This window comes from Protopterus annectens, chromosome 10.part0 (genome assembly GCF_019279795.1).
Source record: "Protopterus annectens isolate FY-2018-M chromosome 10.part0, PAN1.0, whole genome shotgun sequence".
In the NCBI taxonomy this organism is placed as follows: domain Eukaryota; kingdom Metazoa; phylum Chordata; order Ceratodontiformes; family Protopteridae; genus Protopterus; species Protopterus annectens.
Genome location: NC_056744.1, coordinates 974804237 through 974825117, shown reverse-complemented (window position 1 = coordinate 974825117; position 20881 = coordinate 974804237). Strand labels below are relative to the sequence as shown.

The following is a 20881-nucleotide window of genomic DNA, read 5'->3' as shown; positions in this document are numbered from 1 at the left end:
CTTCCTTTCTTTCTTTTTCTTTTTTCTTCAATATGCTCTTAATCCTCAGGTTGCTGAGCAATTGGATCCTGAATTTCAAAGCTGTCATCGGTAGTATCATGTTTAATAGGGGCTGAGTGTTCTTTTCTGAGAGTGGACACATCCTTTCCTAAGTGTGTTCTGTTTGCACTTTGCCTAGTATTATTTATTTTATCAGCCTTCATCAGCCTACTCATTAATATAAGTAACAACAGTTTTACAAGCTAGGCAATTACAAAAGTACAATTATCATCTCTAAGTCTAGATTTACTACTAATAATAGTAAGCAAATCATGCAGCTTTTGACGCGAGGTGTTACTTTAATATATACATAACATTTAGTACACTGTGCAAGATACTTGTGCTTTGGCAAATCAATAATGACATAATTATTTAAGGAATCCTTTCTCAGCTAGAAATGATTCAAGAAATTAGAAGAAATGTCAAAATCAGTTACTGCAGAATTCAAAGTAATTAAAACAATTAGTAATTTAAGACAAATTGTGTGAGGAAATCAAACAAATAATATACAACTAAATATTAAGTACACTGAGGTAACTTTGTACAAGGGGAAATAATTAAAAAGGTCATCACTACAGTACCAGTTATGGCAATTACTCTGAAATGTTGGATGTCCACCTTGTTATAACAGTGAAAATCAGAGGTAAATAAAAATCAAATCTTCTCTTACCAAGCAGTTGCACAATAAATGACAAAACAACACTAGATTACTGCATATAATCAATGGATTGTCCTACCTAGAGTCTCTGTGAATTTAGAGCTGACTAGGTTCCTTGGGATGGCTATAGTTTACATATCTACAATCTATCCCTCTCTAACAACAAGCAGAGAAAATCAGAGATAAAAAAAAATAAATAAATAACAAAATATAATAAATTCTTGTATCTACAAGCCAGCCCTTTCTTCTAACAAACAATGAAAATCAGACATAAAATATAAACCAAAATAAATCTTCACTTACCAAGCAGTTGCAGAATAAATTATAAACCAACACTGGATTGTTTCAGATAAGCTGTCTGTGAGTGAACAACCGCTTAAGACTGCTTTGCCCTCTTTGAACCCAGAGCTGATGCATGACCTAAAATCCCCAGTGGGGAGATGTACTGTGAGAACAAGTGCCAGTATATACACCGCGCCCACCTTCCCCCAGAGAAAGGCAAGACAGCAAAGCCATTTCACTTCTCCCTTCACACAGGCATCAGAACTATCTGAACTTAGGTCACCTGGGCCATTGTCAGGGCATTACCCTTCTACACCATAAGCACTTGACTTTAAAAAAAAAACACTGTATTGCTCTCAAGTTAGCAGGCCCAAATAGAAGACAGGTCAGAAATTTAACAGTTTAAGTTATACAAAGGGGATAGGTAATTCAATGAAAAACAGAGATACAGTCTCAGAGCTGCTTAGCCAGCACAAGCTGAGCCATTGAGCTTCACATAAAAATACCTGCAACATGTACCCTGACCATGTAATAACAAACACCAAGACAGTACAGGTGACAGAGATGCATCAAAATAATCTGTAGCCAAACCAGCCTTGATGATACTGGGTAGTACTCTGCCCAATTTTTTATTTTTCACTTGGAGGAACTGAGCTCCTCATTAATGCATTCTCAATAACCACTAAGACCCCAATAGCAATTTCAGTGGGACAAGGGAGTCTACACTAGGGGCCAGGGCTTGAGATGAGGGTAGCTGCCTTTGTAGCTATCAAACACATCCTTAGCTGGAACAAGAAGGGTTGTTTATACTGCTGGGGATCTTACAGCCAGAAAATGAAAATGTTTACAGAAGCACTAAGACTTCTTTACTACTAAAATATTGATCTATGAAGAAAAAAAAATGGCTTCTCCATTTCTGATCAGTTTCATTTACTTTTCCCATGGAGTAGAAAAAATCCTATTATCATCATAATATAGTTTCCCTCAAACCCTTGATCACATGGTGTGGTAATCATCTTTTCTAAAGGAGAGACATTCAAACTGAATACTTTCAGCTAATAAATGTATGGTTCTGGTTCAATTTTATACTATACATTATTCTGGTTTACTTTTCTGTTACATTTATGTCATATTCAACTTCATGTGACATTCCATGCCTACAGACAAGTACAACAAAAATGTATTACCTTTTTTTTGGTGGCAGGTGCTGCAGAAGTGTATCAGACAGCAACGTATTTGCAGGTATAAAAACAGTATTGAATGACTACATCTACAAGGCAGTTACAACTAACAAATCTGGAGGGTTTGGTAAAATCTGGGGGGGGGACAATAATAAACAAGTGGACTACAGTGCTTAATCTAAAATGCATACTGTATGCTTAAATATTACCAAAGTTGATCTAATGTAGTAATTGCAGCAAATTATTTCCATATGTACTAATTGCAAACAATGTTTCAGGCCACTGAATATGAAAGTCCAAATGAAAGATACAAATCAACAAAGAATGGAGATGGTTGTTCTTTGTAATTTGTTGCAAAAATAAAACTGCACATTATACAGTAAAAATCAGTCATATGTAAAAAACTGAAAAACAGTGAAAATCAAGCAGCAAATTGAACAGATCAAAAGCACAATCTCATTCATTCTTACATATCATGGACATCAAAAATACAACCTCACTGACACTTTCATATTACTAATATGTTAGTCTGTATTTTACAGCATGCTTAATATTAACTGTATCATTAAGTTCAGGAGGCTTACTTGCTTGTTTGTAATTCTAAAATACCTAACCTGCTTCCCATATTTCCATCCTTAGGTCCTTCACAGACAATACCCAGGATACTGAATAAAAACTTACTAAAAGTTATGCAAATCATGGGATGTTTTAAGAAAATATCATTGCTCCTTTTAAATTTAATTGGTTATAAGTGATCATACATTCATTGGTTTAAATATCTCTTAACCTCGCTTACACAAATGGAACTGCAAGTAACGTACACAACACTATATGCCACAAAATAGCTTGAATCCAGATGAAATTGGTATAGTCCTATCAAAGTGTTACAGATTTAAACACTGGTCACTTGGAAATTAATTTATAATATTTACAAAATCCACACTTAAAAATTTCCCATTGTCTGCTATTAATGTGATTATTTGTTATCACTTAATGACTACCACATTCAAGCTGCGATTTTAAATTACGTTTCTTTTTATCTAAGAAAAGAAGCTCATCCCCAGGGTATTTTACAAGTTTGTGCATCCCATCTCCACTTGCTTGTTGTCAGAAATAGCATTCTTAATACTTTTGTTATAATTATAATATCTGAGTGGGAAAATTCTAGTGTAATCGGTCAAAGTTCTTTCAAGTGAAGAACTGACATTAGATTTAGTACTTGTTTTCTTACTTAAAGATAGGCTTCTACTACATGTCTCTGTTGTTTCTGACAGTATAAATAGTATTGGTGACAAAAATGCCCTAGTAACCCCTTTCCAAGAATAAAAATTTCAAAATCCTAAGACTCTCTGGAAACATTGCATCATCTGAAATTAATTTGGCCAATCTGCCTGCCTGTTATATAACACCAAATCCAGAAATGGGACACTAGTCTAATTTTCTCATTAATGTATGCAGTGGCATGGGACAAGAAACGTCTAACCATTTCTACACCTACAATGAGGAATAACTGTATACAGTTAATATCTGTGGTCATGAGAAAGACTCCAGTCTTAACTTCTGGTTAAGTAAACCCTATTTAATTCTGAAGAAAATCCCATAAATCTCTAATAAATGTAGTGGCATTCCTCACAAATGGATTTAACAATTCCCCTAAAAATACTGTAAGCAGACACAACTGGGCCTAACAGGAGGTTCAAAGGCATTTTTAAGAACTTTAGGAATTCTAAAAACGCTCCCAAACTTTCAGGTGTGAACTTAGTGACAAAAGTTATAAATATCAACATCAACAGCCCCTGAGTGCAGCAAATCTAATATTAAATCCATACGCTGGTAAGCTAAAATGACCACTCTATTGTTTATGTCTTCATAAAAATCAGAATTAGTCAACAAACAAAGACTTCTAAAAATACTTGGAAACAAGCTATTTTTTCATAGGTAAGAAGAGATGCAATTTAAAATCACAGCTTAAACGTGGTAGCCATTCAATGACTACAAATAGTCGCACTTTTGTCAGACAATGGGGCACATTTAAATAAGACTTCTATAAGCATTGTAAATTTATTTATGAGAGGATTAATATTAAATCTGGAACACTTAGGACTATACCAGTTTTAGGCAGACTTAATTGGTTGAGTTATTTTGTGATACACTGTGCTGCATGAGTTACTTGTAATTCCTTCTAAGTAGGCAGGACTAAGAAGTGTTTAACCTTACAGCCAAGTGATGCCTCTAGGTTTTTCTGCAGTTACATCCTACTGATGCCTATAGGCATCAAATATTGCTTGTTCATATTTGCATTAATAATTCAAAAACCATGCTACATACAAACTATTAAAATATTTAATCTTAAAGCTTGCACAATGGCAAAAAACTGTATTGACATTTTACCACTTTCTAGTGCAGGTAGAGTGATATTAATTGTTCACATAACATTTATTTATTTTCTCATAAATGTCATGTTTTTTCCTACATATTTAGACAACCAAATAGTGCAGACAGAATTGCTTACATTTATACAAAAGTTCTCAGCTGGATGAACAAAATGTTGCTGACAGTGTGTGTATAACTTGAATGGTTGCTGGGATATTGTACGTTGTTTACAAACTATTACAAACTTTAATAGTTCCTGTGCTAACTGTGACTTATAAAACCAGTTTAAGACCTAGAACCTAAAGAATACCATTACTATGAAAAAGTTTAAGCTGCAGAATTTGCCATTTACACTTATTTAGTAACCCCTATGGTTCCAGAGATATGAACATTTGTTTGAAATGTGAGCACATAATTTAATTCCATCAAATAGCTTAGGCTTTGCCCATTGGAAGTTACAGTGCAAATTTCCACAGCTCCATTGGAGGAAATTAGTTAAATCAATGGAACTGTGAATACTTATATGCAACTAAACATAAAATCAACAATAATGATTTGTCTAAACATTCTCTTAACTACAGAACATTTACCAGGTTTTTATTTTGTATACTTAGTAATGACTGTAAAAGATCTAGGGACAGAGATATGGAAAACAAGTTGGAAATTTTAGACATGCACTAACAATTAAGGCTGCAAGCAAATAAGATTCCTGGCCTTACTGAAAGCATTACTATTGTACCTTTTAAACTCCAGATTAACATATTAATGTCATGCAAGTACCCATGAAATTGTGTTTTTGACCCTCATGATATTTGAGAAACAATGAAATTGTGTTTTTGATCAACATGATTTGCTGCTTTATTTTCAGTGATTTTTAATTTTGATGGGACTGATTTTTACCATATTGTTTGTTTGTGTCTTTCAGCTTTTCCCGGTTAGGGGTCGCCACAGTGGAACTCCGGTCCGCTAATGATTGGTAGTGGATTTTTACGTACCGGGTTACCAGCCCTGACGCACAACCTTCAACGAAGGCACGCCCCATTCACGTATGCCTCCACACAGAAGACGCTCTAGCTGAGAATCGAACGGGACAGCGTCTTGCTATGAGGCAACAATGCTACTGCAGCACCACCACTGCAGTACTGATTTTTACTATATAGCTTACAGTTTTAGCATGTATTTCGGCCCTGATGAAGTCTGGTGCAGTCCAACTAAGTTAATTTGGTGTCTTTGCAATAAAGGAAGTTACTCAGGAGCAGTTGTCTCCATTCTTTGGTCATTTTTATATGCTTTATTGACATAATTGGGCTACTTCATATATAGACCATAACTTGACTATATTTATTTAGACATGTAGGCAGCAAAGGCAGAACTGCATTTTCTTTCTGAAACCCACGGCCCATGATATGAATGATGAGTCACACACATCAGTTTCTGCCTTAAAGAGAGCCTCAAACTCATCTACCTTCTCCATCCAGCACTATACTTGTACAGCTCACATCCTCCCAATGTAATGCATTAAATCAACATTATGTACCACCCCCTGCATATTATTCATTCTACTAGACATCGAGACCTCTTCTTGAAAAGGTTTTCAGCTGCTCTCATTATGTTCACTTAAGCTCATTTCAGACTGATCACTGTGGAATTGTCTCCTTGATTTTTCAACAATCCCACATCAATCCCTGATAAGAATCTCTAAACATCCTATGAAGCCAGTATGCATCTGGGGGTCTGCTACAGGTGCTTGCATGCTAGTAGCTCATGACATACTTGCTTACTGCCACTTGCTCAAAAAAGCAAGTGCTCAAATTTCCACTAGCCCATTATTCTGTTTCTATGTAGCCCTTCCAACAATGGACCATATAAGACCCTATTGCTAATCCTAAACCTCCCACCCAGTTCTCAGCCCAAAATCTTGCTTCCTTATACTAAAAATCCATTCCCCCTCCCTAATCCTAAAGTCCCTGATTTCTCCTTAAATATAAAACTCAAACAACCTCCCTAAACCTAAAAATGCTTCTTAACCATAAAACTCCCCTTCCTGCTCCCTAACCCTAAAACTCACTGCCTTCTCTTTAATCCTAAAACTCCCTTTCTGCTCCCTATCCCTAAAATACTCTTCCTCCTGTTCTCTAACCCTAGAATCCCCGTCACACTCCCTCTCCATGGCTACCAAACTTAACTTGCTAAAACTCATATTCAAGTTTGAGTGCGAACAGCAATCTACACAAGCTAAAAGATCATAGAGTCCTTGGGTTCGAGACAATGGTCTTCAAGCATTTGAGATTTAAACGCTTGTAGTAGAACCTGCATTTTGGAAAGTTTTGGTTAAATTAACTGATCCACTCAGTCTGTGTTTAGGCAACTAGTGTATCATTTAACCTGTTGCGTGACTGTAAAATTTTCAGATGAAAAGCTACAGACAGTTGCTCTAACTATCCATGTGCTCTTCAAACAATACTTCCTATTGTGTCAATTCCACTATAAAGCCCTGACTATATCCAGGTGACCCAAGTGTGATTAATGAGTTGGACACCTGCTGGACGTGGCTAGAGTGGGAGATGAGTGAAGGGGCTAAGACTGCTCACCTCTCTCAGGAGGAAGGGGGTGAACTGTATGCCAGGGGCAAATAAAGTGCCAGGATTTCAGTAGTAGAGACTGCAGAAATATGCACAGTGTCCTCATTCCTGGAGAAAAGGTTGTTTGCAGGCCTACATCATCCAGAAAAATGAGTGACAGTCCTGTGCTACTCACACTGCATGTTCTCTCAGAAAAATGCATGCTGGGTATGTATTGATAGTTAGCAACATCATAAATAAAAAATGTCAGTGCCTGAGCAGATGATGGTACCACTCCTGGTTCACCTCATCCTCAATCCTAGTGAAAAAATGTGCTGTAAGGCTCTCACTGAGTACCCAGGGGGAGGCTCAATTGCCAGTGGGAGACCACAGGGAAAAAATTACACTTCCTATCAGGAGTTATCAATAGTTGCCTAATGCAGCACATCTGACTGATTTAGATATAGCTTGTATGATAGTTATTCTATACAGTGTTGTTTTTAACTCTGCTAAAAAAGGACATGTTTTAAAGTATACAAGTTAATGTGTGTGCGTGTGTGTGTGTTTTGTTTTGCTTTTACCATGCCAATTTCAAACATGACTGTACTTACAAGAGTATGAAGAATGTAATGCTTTGCATTAACTACCATACACTGCATTTTGGGGCTATAACTTAACTTAACATCAGCCTTTAAACAAATAAGAATCTATTTTTAGTGTGCCGGATGATTAAGCATCCCATGAATGTCTCCCATTTTTTACTTACAATTCTGATATTCAAAATCTGCACCATTAAAGTTGGTTTTTTTTGTAACATACCAAGGGACTACTATAAATTGTTCTACACCCTCGTGTACTCAAAGAACTGATAAGTCATGTCATTTCCACAAACTATTTTGATAATGATATTTTCAGCTAAATACGTTTGATTTTGTGAAAAGTACAATTGTGGAAAACAATCCTATTAAAAAAGGATGACAAGCACAGTTGTGTGAGCTAATGACCTTAGAACAGTACACCTATCTTCATTCCTTTCCTTTTTTGGAGCTCCTGACATATGGTGAATGCCAGCTCTGTTTGTAATCTCAAAAGCTGGTGTCCCCCTGTAATGAATTTCATGGAGAGCTGTACTAAGCATTCAAGGATACTAAGAGGCAGACAGATATTTACTGCAGGAAACTCAAGGCAAAATCTATATTTTTTGAGCAGCAGCTTCAGAGTTATATCAACAAAGCCGTGATATAACAGTGATATACTATCACTCATGATAGTAAAAGCATGTTCTGATCCTTTCCCAAATGGCCTTGTTCATGGTCTAAGCAATTCCTCTATGTCACTTACAGTTGGTGGCAAGAAACAGAGAAGTTGTCTTTTTCAGGATAGGAAAAAGAGAGCAAAAGTATTAGCAGGCAACAAAACGTGGGCACTTTACTATGTTCTAGGAGGTATGACAAGAGCTGAGATCCAACTGAGTTTCCTGCAAAATAGCTACCTACATTTCATGCTACCACCTCTCCAGATAAGATGCATCAAGCTGAAAATCACCTCAACATCCAACCTGCAATCATACCACTACCACGCACATTATTACAAAAAGCCAAGTTGTTCACAGTGAACAAATCAAAAGACTGCAAACAAAAGAAATGGGGAAAGGAAGAAGGATGCCAGTACCAAAAATGTTGATATGAAGCCAACGATCAGTTCTTATTCTAAATATCTCACATAAATATACCAAACTTTTCCTTGTTTCCCTGTCTTTTCAGTAATTCTAACATATGTCTAGTATGCCAAGATATACATAACTGAGGAACAGGGAGAAGCCTGCAAGAAACAAACTATGATCTGATGTTATCTAGTCACCATTCCTCACGTTAGGGTCTTGGATCCGATATCGGATCCGAGACGGCATACTCAGAACACAGTTTAGCTCAAGCTCCTCCCCTCCCATAATGCTCTGCTGCCCTACACTCCCTCTGATCTCGTTGGCTGCTCAGTCAGTCAGATGCAGATTGCACAGCTCCTATTAGCGTAAGTGTTTTTAGTAAAGTTTCTCAAGTCTTTCTGTAATTTTTGCAATTTCTTTGGATTGTAGTGTTAGCAGGTAGTTTTCCTCTCTTATCTATCCCCTCCCGATCGAGTTCTACCCTTATTTAAGTCTTTTTTCCTCAGAGTTTTTGTTCAGCCTAGTTTTTTGTGGTGTGCAAGTAGTTGCTTAGTTAAGTGTGTGTGAGTGTTCAGACAGGTTTAGTAGACTTCTCGATCTTTGGCTTGTTTGTTTGACCTTGTGCTTTGGTTTACGGTCCGGCTATGTCAGATAAACCTTTAGGTTTTAAAAGGTGCTCCTCTTGGGTGCGGAAATTGCCTATTTCCGACTCACACGAGGAGTGACTTTATTGTCTCGGCGGCGACCACCTCAAGGTGGAATGCGGCATTTGTGCTGCTTTCAACCCGAGAGCTTTGGTTGACCTTTAGAATAAGCTCCTGATCAAAGGCTTGGTCAGAGGAGGCCACTTGGTCACTGGTTCCCTGACTAAGGCGGGCTCTTCTGGGGCTAGAAAGAAGCTTTCCATTGAGGAGGCCTCAACCAAGTCTCCCAGGCTGTCGGATCCTAGATCCTCGGATCCGGCTCCAGCCAGGGCAGTTTCGGATCTGAGATCTTCGGGTCCCAGATCGTCCAGAGAGTCTACTCCTGGATCCAAGGGTTCAGACCCTAACCCCTCGGATCCGGTACCTTTGGTAGGCACCGTACCTATGGATCCGATCCTTTCAGATCCGAGGGATTCGAGAAGTAACACCTCGGATCCTTTGTTGAGTTCAGTTCTGATTCGGTCGGATCTGAGAGTTGTGCCACAGCCAATTGTAGTGCAGGATCTTCCTTCGGATCCTTTGCCTTCTCAGCAGGTGTCTTCTCCGAGTAGGCCTCGATCTAGGGAACACAAGAGATGACACTCGAGCTCCAGGCATGACTCTCCTGGTAGGTCCTTCATCTCCTCCCGATCTTCCAGGAGTGTCCTCCTTATGGATAAGGATAAGATGATGCGGGCCTTCCTGAAAGCTCAGATGGAGTTGGGGCTTCTGGCTTCCCCTGCCCACAAGTCAGGGATCCAATCTCCCACTCTCCCTTCGATCGCTCCTCATCCGACCAGTGGCTTGGATTCTCAGGGACTACTGAGCAGAGTGGCGGCTAGGGGAGCTCTGCGGCACAGTTTCCCTGATGGGATCAGTGGCTGGTACTGTTTCTGTTCCCTGGAACAGGCCACCCGGCTGGCCGGCTCACGTCACCCGGCTGCCCGGACCTGTCGAGCTGGGGTTTTTGGTGATGGATTCGGGCCCAGGCTGTTTGGACCAGTCTCTTCCCCTGGGCACCTCAGCCTTCAACAGTTCTGATCCGGTGGCGTGCCAGGACTGGGGGGGGGGGGTCCACCCTCTCTTCCGCTAGGGTTTTATTTGCAGGAGAGGGGGGGATGGAACCTCCTCTAGTCCTTCCACTTTCTGGGCTGCCAAAAGATCTTTCTCTGCTATCAGAGCTGCCTCTCCCATGCATAGTCATCCTACCCAGCCCCAATATCTGAGAGGCCTGTATCATCCTGTTCCCGGTCAGCCCATCTGACTTAGCCTCCAGGGGGATGTCCCCCCCACAGGGTCCCCTCCTCTTCTGAGTCTTCCCCGCCACCCCCGGCAAAGGAAGTTCCCAGGAAGAGGACTTGTAAGTGGAAACATCTTGACTCCCCTATGGAGTATCTTACCGAGGGTACAGACGCTGATGAGGGGGACGGGTCCCCAAGATCTCTGCCGGAGGACGTCTCCTTTGGAGGGAGGAAGCCATATTTCTGGAGGCTTTCAGTACTGGGCCGTCTACCTCCTGGGTGCCCCCCTCCCCGCTGATCATCTCATTGATCTTGTGGCCAGCAGGGCTTGGAAGGAGCCAGATACCGTGGAGCCAGTGCCCAAGAAAGCAAAAAAGTTTCTGAGCCCTCTATCAGATAGAACCTTTTGGTCCAAAGCAGTCCCGTTTGATGCTATTGTGGTGGCTGCTGCCACCAAATAGAATTGGCAGAGCAGAGTTCTTCTGTCCATCTGCCCAATCATGAATCGAGGGTTATGGACACATTTGGAAAGCGGGTGATGGCTTCAGCTTCCTTTAGCCTGCGAGCACTACATTATATAGTGCATTTCACCCGTCTCCAGAGGTATTTGATAAAGGAACTATCTTCTTCCCTCTCTGGGTCCATGTCTGAGGAGGAATTCAAGGCAGTTTCTCCAAAGATGTCAACCCTTCATTCAGTTGTGAATTCGCCCATGAGGCTAATTTCCAATGCTGCGGAAGAGTCCTCACGGGCGGGGAGTCCAAGTGCTTCTTCTTACATATCTTCTTCTTACGGACCTCCTGAGTGTGAAGTATCAGAAGAAGTCAAGTTACTCTATTGGGAAGCCTGGGTTCTCATATTGGCTGTCCCTGTGGAAAAGGGTGATGAGGCTCCAAGTGTAGAGACATCAAGGAAGACTGATGATCTGAAGGAGATGGATCCACCTGTTCTGCTGAGGCAGACAAAACTCCCTTCATAGCCTCAAAGGCAGTCCACCCCAGAGAGGAAGAATCCCTCAGATCTGAAAGGACAAGCTTTTGGACTGTTGTCCTCCCTGCTCTGAAGGCAAGCCCCTCAGGACAGAAATCTGAGCTGAGCTAACCTTTGCCAAGGCACTGAGGTGCAGAGACAGCTCTGATAATTTTGGAGTTGACTCCAACACCTCATACTCAACAGGGAAGCGTCAGCTCTGAGAGCTCTCTGGATGCGACTGAACCGGAGTACTCAGAGCATTCTTCGGATCTGAGGATAATCCTATCTTTGGATCTGAGTCAGACAGAGCCAGACATCTCGGATCCAGGGACTCTGAGACAGATGAAGGAATCAGAAAAGGAAATGGTAGAGTGGGTGTGGTTGAAGAATGGATCTCCTGACTCAAAGGGGTAAAAGACGGTAAGACACCCCTCTGACTCTGTGCCAAGAGAATCTTCTGCACCACTCTTTCCACATCTTCTTCCATCAAACTTCTGGAAGAATGAATGGAAACTAACAAAGGGGACCTAGGTCTTTCCAAAAATGATGATGGCACCTTGGATGGTATCGGGTCTACTGAAGACATATCTAGTCCTAAGTAGGTAAATAACTCCTGATCCTGTAGTCAGATCTAATAACTCATTTGTCAGATCCAATGAAGTCTGATCCAATATCTTTCTCTTTCTCTTCAGATCTGAGGGAGAGGTCAGACCTGATTTTGACCTTTTCTTAGATTGCTCTGAGACCTGATTGGATGTAGATGGTCTCAGAGAAGAAGATTTAGAATCTTTACTCTTGGGGGATTGAGCTACAGAGATATTGCCTCTCTGAAGGCAAAAGGAAGTAAGCATCTCAGAATGAATTTGTTTTCCCTTTCAACTAAGGCTCTAGGGTTAAACGCATGACTAATGGAGCAATCTCCCTGTAAATGTAAAGGCCCAAGGCAATACACACACACACAAAATGTGGGCATCAGACATAGGAAGTTCGTGCCCACACTTTACACATTTTTAAAACCAGCGGGGACTTTTTCCACCACAACTACCACAATGTCAAACAACAATAAGCAATAGAGAATCGAAGACAAATAAGATTAGATTTTTTTTTTTTTTTTGTAGACTGACCTAGAAAGAAGGAAAAAGAGAAGAAATAGAACAAGAGATACCAACCAAGTGTAAAAAGGAAATACTATCAATAATATTTTAAAAGCGTACACAAAGTATAAGTGAGGGTAAGGGATAGAAAAATGTATTGAAAATACTATAAGACGAAGAACAAAGAGGAATATTAAGATTTATATGAAATACAAAAACTTATCTGTAAATCACTCAAGAGCTGTGGTAAATCACGTGTTTCACTAAAAGTGGCAAATGAGACCTGAGGTACTTGGGGCTGGTGTTTTTGGTTGCACGAGCTTTAGCAACAGCCGACTCAGATCCAAGGGATCGGATCCGGACCCATTTGTTGAGGCCAGAATGAAATCTGACAACATCAGATCATGTTTTAAAGCAATTCTGCCACACATTATTATTTGATGTGAAAATTAAGCATACCTTCACCTGAAAGTTTTCATTTCCAAGCTACCCTTTAACTGCTATGAAACATTCATTTTTATTACTACAGCAAGTCTCCATATGAGCACCGGGCATTTTGTTCTTGAAAGTCTAACAGTTCCTCAGTATTAACAATTAACTAGTCACACACACAACACACACACACACACACACACACACACACACACACACACACACACACACACACACACACACATACACACACACACACACACACACACACACACACACACACACACACACACACACACACACACACACACACACACACACACTCAGCTCTCAGCTGAATAGAGTATCTGCCAAGCAACGTATTTTAGGAGCAATACAATCCTCTTCACACACACACACACACACACACACACACACACACACACTCAGCTCTCAGCTGAATAGAGTATCTGCCAAGCAACGTATTTTAGGAGCAATACAATCCTCTTCAGAAAGCATTCACCGAACTTCTAGCAGACAGTAAGTTTCACTTGCTTTAAACACAAAGCAGTTCACAAATGCAAAAATATTATCTGGTTCATACAAGCAGTACTTTTTCATTGTTGCAACATACAACACTTTGAATTAGCAACTTGTTAAGATTCCACTTGTCATACTATAAAGCTATCAGATTTGCAGTCATCAATTTGTTTCTTACTTTTACTACAAATGTTCCCATTGCTTGGGTTTATTTTTTCCAATGTACAGTTCATTTAAATGCTACAAAACGTATCTAGTAGGGTTTTCTTATTAGTATACCAGTTATTTGATTCTGTTTCTTATAAAATCATAGGGAAAAGAAAGCACTGCAGAAATATTAATGTGTTTCAAAAGTACTGTACCACTGCCCCTTTAGCTCGTGCACCATCAGAAGTACCGTACCACTGCACCTTTAGCTTGTGCACCATCAGAAGTACCGTACCACTGCACCTTTAGCTTGTGCACCATCAGAAGTACCATACCACTGCACCTTTAGCTTGTGCACCATCAGAAGTACCGTACCATGGCACCTTTAGCTTGTGCAACATCAGCACCTCACATACTGTTTAGGCTTTAGCTTTGAATAGCCATCGCAGTCACTATTTTTTCAGTGTATAAACTTTACAATTGTCCAACTTATTTTCTCAACAAGCCAGTCTAACAACTGTCCTTAGCAGATCTTCTAACATCTTCCACCAATTTTACACTATGCCAAAAATCCCATAATAAACAAAATGGAAATATGCCACCTGCGTGCTTCATATTGTATGAAAAAGTTCACATGATGTGTTCAGAAGAATGGATACTGTTTAAAAATGTATTATTATATGTTTCAAAAATTACCACAGGATTCCAGGATGGATCCAACTTCTTGACAGCAGTGATATATTCTTCCATGGCTTGTTTTGGGTTCATGTCTCCCAGTCCCTTCCAAGCCTCCCTGAAAAAGAAACATATTATGAAAAAAATACCTAATGACAAATAAGTTCAGATTAAATGAGGCATTCTGAAATGCCATTTACCAAAGCTGACATTTTCTTGAATTCATTTAATAAGTACCTTCTACAAAACATATGTAGAAAACAGCATTTTTCAGTGTTTTTAGATATGCTGCAATGTCAGCCTACTATAGCATGCTTTGAAAAAAGTCAAATTCCAGCTGTAACAATTTTACATCTAAAACATCTAAAAAATATATTACCCACCATAATGAATAAGAGGTATGTGGACTGGACAATCTAAATTGGCCATAGGTAAGAGTGGGTGTGCAGATGTGTGGTTTGGAAGAACAACCATGGCAGGGCTAGCAAACTGGCTTATGAGCACTGTCTGTAGATGATTGTCATTGTTGACCCCATGTGTAAAAATGGATGGATGTTCTTACCATATCAGCTCAGCTGTAAGGGGATACCTCTCTGGTGGGTCTACAACAGGAATACCTTTTCTCATCTCTCAGTTTGGCTACTTTTCATTGAAGCTTTCCTGCTTGGGGCCATATGTGCCTTCTGCCAAAATGTGCATACTACACACTAGGAGAACATGCTTAACACTGGTGCCCAACAGTTTGTCCACAACCTCTGGGTAAGCATATTCTTGCAAATCAAGAAAAGTAACAAAAGCAACCTACATTGTACAATATACATAATAACAGGGAACTATGACAGCAGCCATTGGATGGACCACCCAGACATGGCAGGATGGTGTGAAGTAATAAGAACCCACTGTTGAGGGTCTCCTTAGTGATCGACTAATATAGTAGGGACATGCTTTTTTTGATACTGGGAACCCTCCTCAATGTGTTTATCACTGCGAAGAATCTCTAATCAGTAAAACTCTCTTAGAAGACAGGAACAAGTGGAGAACAGAAAGACAAACACTCAGAAGGCCTAGTCCCGAAGTACTACAATACCAACGAGGTTTGATTTCTGGAGTCAAGATTCACACACTAATGCTTGGTGAAGGTATGAAATGGCAACCAAATGACCACAGCACAATTCCTGAGTCATACATTGGAAGTAGCCATATCCTTAGTGGAGTGGATTCTGATAGCTCCATTTCACAGTGGGTGTTTTGTCATGTGATGGTAAAAGATAATGCAGTTATAGCAAGTCACTTAATGGAGTTCACTTAACAACTGCCAGCATCTTCCATCTTGCAACAAAGGAGACAAAATGCTATTCCATTTTCCAGAACTCATTCACTTGCTTCAAGTAGGATCTGAGATTGTGGAGCACATTCATGATATGAAGGGTCTTTCTTCCCTGGTTTCTGTTCCACAGAAGAAAACATGGAAGATGAATGGAATGGTTTAAGAATAATTCTGGCATCTTTTTTGGGAGGTAACATTGGTTAGCCCTAAGGGTCATATGATCCTTAGGAATCACCAAATATGGTACACTACAAATAAGCACCTCCAGCTCAGAGTTCCTACAAGCAAAGGTAATGGCCTCAAGGGAAATTTATTCCAGAAGATAAACTTCAAACCTGCTGATGAAGCAGGCCCAAAGGAAATATGGAGAAAAAATGTCAGTTGTGAAACATAAGTTCCAAAGAAGTGAGAGGTTTCTTTAATGGAGGAAAGAAAAGCTGAATCCCTTTAAGAAAATGCTTAGACAGTTGAAGCTGGGCTGCAGTCCTATACTCCAGAATGCTGTGATGCGTAAAAAAACCTAATGCATTCAACTGGACTGTGGAACACAAACAGATGTCTAAGATAATTCAAAACACCTGCATTCTGACCAAATGCGAAAGTATAGGAAAGCTCTTCTTCAGGTGGAGAATTTCTACCTAGTAGAACACATATGATGAATCAAAACCTTTTTAGTGGCTTCCAACACCTCCAACACTCTGATTGGAATGTCTGGTTCTAAATCAGAAGTGAAGTCCTGAGGTGGAGCAGGCTGATGCCCCACCTGTATAGAAGCAGATTGCTCATGCTTGAACAGGAAAGGTTTCCTTCTTGCTTTTCTTGGGACTCGAGACACTAACAATCACATCCTTCTTGGCCACAAGAGTTCAATGAGGATGAACTTTGCACTTTCTTCCCTGAATATTGCAACTAGACATGGATCAGAAGGCAATGGTTAGAAAGCACAATGGAATCTCCCATGTTACAGGAGGAAAAAATCCATCCACTGTCTCTCCACAATGCCTTGTTGCATCAAGCAGAAGGAAGAAAAAGGGAGGGCCACATTCTCCCTCATGCCAAACAGGTTATCCTCCAGGATATACCACTCCTGGAGACTCTGAGGAGACAATTCTCCCAAATCCTCAACTCTAAGACACCAATGCACTTAGCTGTGTGGCATACAGGGATAAAGCCATGAATATGCCCCGAGTGACCCGAGTTTGACTAACATCTCAGGCACTGGAAGAGCTGGGCAGGGAGAAGGTACGGTAGTGAACAGCTCACTAAAGGAGGGAAATTGATCAGACAACACACTCAGATCTGAAACTCCAAGACAGCACTGCAACCAGTTCTGTGGCACACAGAGATAAAGCTCCGACTAAGACCCAGATGACCTGAATCCGACTAGCATCTAGGGTGCTGGAAGAGCTGGGCAGGGTGTGGAGATGGCAGTAAGTGGGTCACCCATCCTGTGAGGGAAGAGTATGTTAACTGTAGTCAGAAAAATGCCAATAAGCAATTGGAGGCCTAACAGGCACCAAATATGGCTAGGACCATGTACATGAGCATGGATCTGCCAAGCCATTAATGGCAACCCCCTGCAGTAAGAATGCAGATGCATGTGCATGCTATAGAAGGGCATATCAGGGCCTTCTGGGGTGACATGAGTCACGTAGTTAGGGCCGCAAGCAGAAAAGCCCTGGTGGCTGCCCAAATAATAGCCTCAGCTATCATCTCTCATCTCAAAAGGAATGAATGGGCCAGGAATGTCTCTCACCCTGTAAGAAATGAATGGGTCAATGGAATGTGTGGTATGGTGATGGTTGTCAGGCAGCAGCAATCCAAAAAGGAAACCTCCTAGCCAGCACTATAAACATGGTTCATGGACCTTGCCGGCACAGTCACCTCCAGCATACTGACTCAGTGATAAAGATATCTGGTCTGGGATTCAATTGTCTTGTCACTATCTTTGTGGTGTCTGAATGTGTTTTATCTGCACACTCCAGTTTATTTCCACCTCCAAAAAAATATTATGGCTAGCTGACTACTTGAAAGTGCCCATACAAATTTAATTTACACCTACCCTTGTGGTCCAGGTTGTAGATGAAACAGTCTCATTTCCCCAGTTATTAAATGAATAAATTACATTAAATGTTCAACAGTGATGACAGCAATGACCCTGTCTATCGCCTGTAGACAAACTCACTATTGCCCCATGGAAAGGGGCTATGGGCATGTGTCTCCGTGTTTATTTAGGTATCAGACAACAGACTGGTTGTAGGGCTAAATGACTGATGAGATGCCCTGATTTCAGTTCCCCCTCCAAAGCATTCAGTACAATCAGAACTGTCCATAGCTCCAGCTAGTTTATATGCAGCCCCTCTCCAGATGGGCATTTCTCTTGACCCATGGAGTTTATCACTCTGTCAGTGAAGCAACTGTCACTAGAACATCTGATGGGCTTGCCTGCAGGAAGGTAAGACCCAATAATGAGATTGGTAGCAACCATCCACCATTCCAAGGCTAGATGGCAATGGTCTGCTTCCTGTATTTCTCTAGCCGTGAGCTCCTCAATGTCCATTGTAACCCCTTGATCTTATGTATATAAAGGGAACCACAACTTTTTAATGGCTTTATGTTTTATAAATGGGAAGGCCCAAACAGGGCAGAGACTGCATACAGTGTAGACCCATGGAGAAAGGCTTCTCTAGATAAAGTGGGATTTAAAACAGGACATAATAAACTATGATGAAGTGCAGAAATGGTAAGACACACACTGTATTGTAATAACAATATGAGACCATACACAGTACAGTACAGTACTAAACCATAAACTATAGCTAGACACAAAAGGCACTAAAGTAGCAGGATGCAAACATTGCAGAATAATCATAGAAATACAAATGTAAATTTTTTTTTTAAATAAAGTAGATACCCTACAAATCCTAGAAAAAACAAGCTGGGAAACTGTCCTTAACCGACTTTTAAATATCATTAAATCTTGCACTACAAACTGCATTGATGCTGGCTCTGTGGTTCAGGGGGATAAAGTTCTACAACCTAGATGACCTAGAATCAATCAGTGACACAGATGCTGGAGACACATTAAAAGGAGGATGGAAGTGAGTAATCAATGCAAATCTGAGTGTCCTGTTGACATCTGCTGGAGTGACAAATGCACAGCATGCAGCATCTGAGCCAGAAATATGCACTTGGGCTTTGCCTCATCTCCGTGGTAACCTGCATGAGAAGGAATCTGCATGTTCATGGTGGGGGGGGGGGGGTTACAACAAGCCCTCACATTTGTGAGTATGCATATCAGCCATTGAAAGCAGGGTTAAAGCACAACAATGGAAAAAAACTTCATGATTGTATGGATGACTGCTGCATTAAGACCAGTCCTTACCCATATAATGTGGAATGAATGAAAAATGAAGGCACAGACTAGACAGTCAACAAGCATGGGGGACAAAAAATCAATAAAAAACACATTCTCATAGCGTACAACTATACAAGCAACTTTAAACCCTTATGGTGGAATTATAAGATCAGTAAACCATAAAAGAGAGAAAAAGATACATGGCATGTTCAAAAAGAACCCAAGCAGTGAAAATAATTGTAGATTAAATAAAAAGTCAAAAGTAGTTCGGTAATCTTATTAAGGAATCAAAGATAATTATGAAACTTACCACTAATGTTGAGAAAACTAAAAAAGCTTTCAGCAATTACAGTAGGAAATTCAAAGGAATAAACCACAAATGCAACTCAATGACAGTGAACAACAATACATTCACTGATCAGAAAACAATGTATGACATGCTCACAATCAAACTGTCTTACAACTTTAAAAGCCTGGGAAACTTTAAGTTATGCTCAGCAGGTATGATCACAACACCCCTTTACATAGAATTAAAATGTTAGCTCTTTAGGTCCAGGCAGTATTCTTGGCAGCTGTCTACCCAAAGTAAAGGATAACCTGACCAATCCATTAAATATTACAGTTAACAAGTATGTAACAGCAGGACAATGATCCCTACACTCAAATAAGACACTTCAGACCATGACAGTTGTAGACTGATAAGCTCTGCAGTGCATACTCTGCACAGTAATGATGAGAATAATGAAATAACTAAGGCATACAGATAATGGAAATCATCTGCTTATTCACCTTATTCATTACAGGGCATTGCAAGTTTACTGCATCTTTCAAACCCGGTATCTTTTTAAGGAGGTTCCAGAAGCAGTGGATGGGGGGCCTTACTGTACACACAGCCTACGTGGACTCAGTTAAGGCCACCACAACAGTCCCAGATAAAAGAATTGTTGATAAACTCAGCAGCTAAATGTTAAGTGGACACGTTACTCTGTGGGTTGAACAAAGGGCCAATAACAGAATGAACTAACTCCACATACAAGACCTGACTGCAAACACTATGCTGGGTCCTGTATTAATTTAAATATTTTTTTCTGATCCCAGAAAGGAACTTTGGTGACTAAATATGTATTTGCCTGCAAGCATGGCAACATAGTCACATTAGCTGTAAATGCAAGACTGCTACAGAAAGAGTTTGATAAAATGCACATTTGGTGTAATGGCAGTGGCATATCTATAAACAGTAAGAAATGCAGCACTATCATAGGTTCATAGGTAGGTACTAGGTATTGGCCCTAGGGCCTATATAAGCCTAGCCAAACGGTACCCTGACTTTTGCCACCCAATAAAATTATTTTCCTGTGCCCCTGTCAAGCAGAGTTACGGAAGTGATCCCCGGGGTGAATTTCCTATCTCCCATCCAATCATCAAGATTTTTCTTGAAGAGTGCTAATGAGGAGCTTTGTTTGATATAGATAGGTAGTTTGTTCCAGAGTATAGGAAGTCTCTGGGACAGGAATCTATCCCTCCAGCATGTTCTGTTTATTGTGGTGACAAGGTTTAGGTCCCTAGAGCGTGTAGCTCAGAGGGATTGGGATTTCTTTATGTGGAACGTGCCCAACAGCTCTGGGTGTGACATAGCTTTGCATGTTAGGCAGAGATCGCCTCTGAGTAGACGATAT

At 40.4% G+C, this 20881-nt stretch overlaps 1 protein-coding gene across 1 annotated transcript in view; it reads right to left on the bottom strand.

The window, feature by feature from the left end:
- ACBD6 (acyl-CoA binding domain containing 6) overlaps nucleotides 1-20881 on the bottom strand; it is a 1359273-nt gene that overhangs the window by 1239004 nt on the left and 99388 nt on the right. Inside the window, exon 3 of the mRNA XM_044085743.1 lies at nucleotides 14542-14638. Within this exon, the coding sequence (XP_043941678.1) occupies nucleotides 14542-14638 (97 nt within the window). The remainder of the gene's footprint in view (nucleotides 1-14541; nucleotides 14639-20881) is intronic.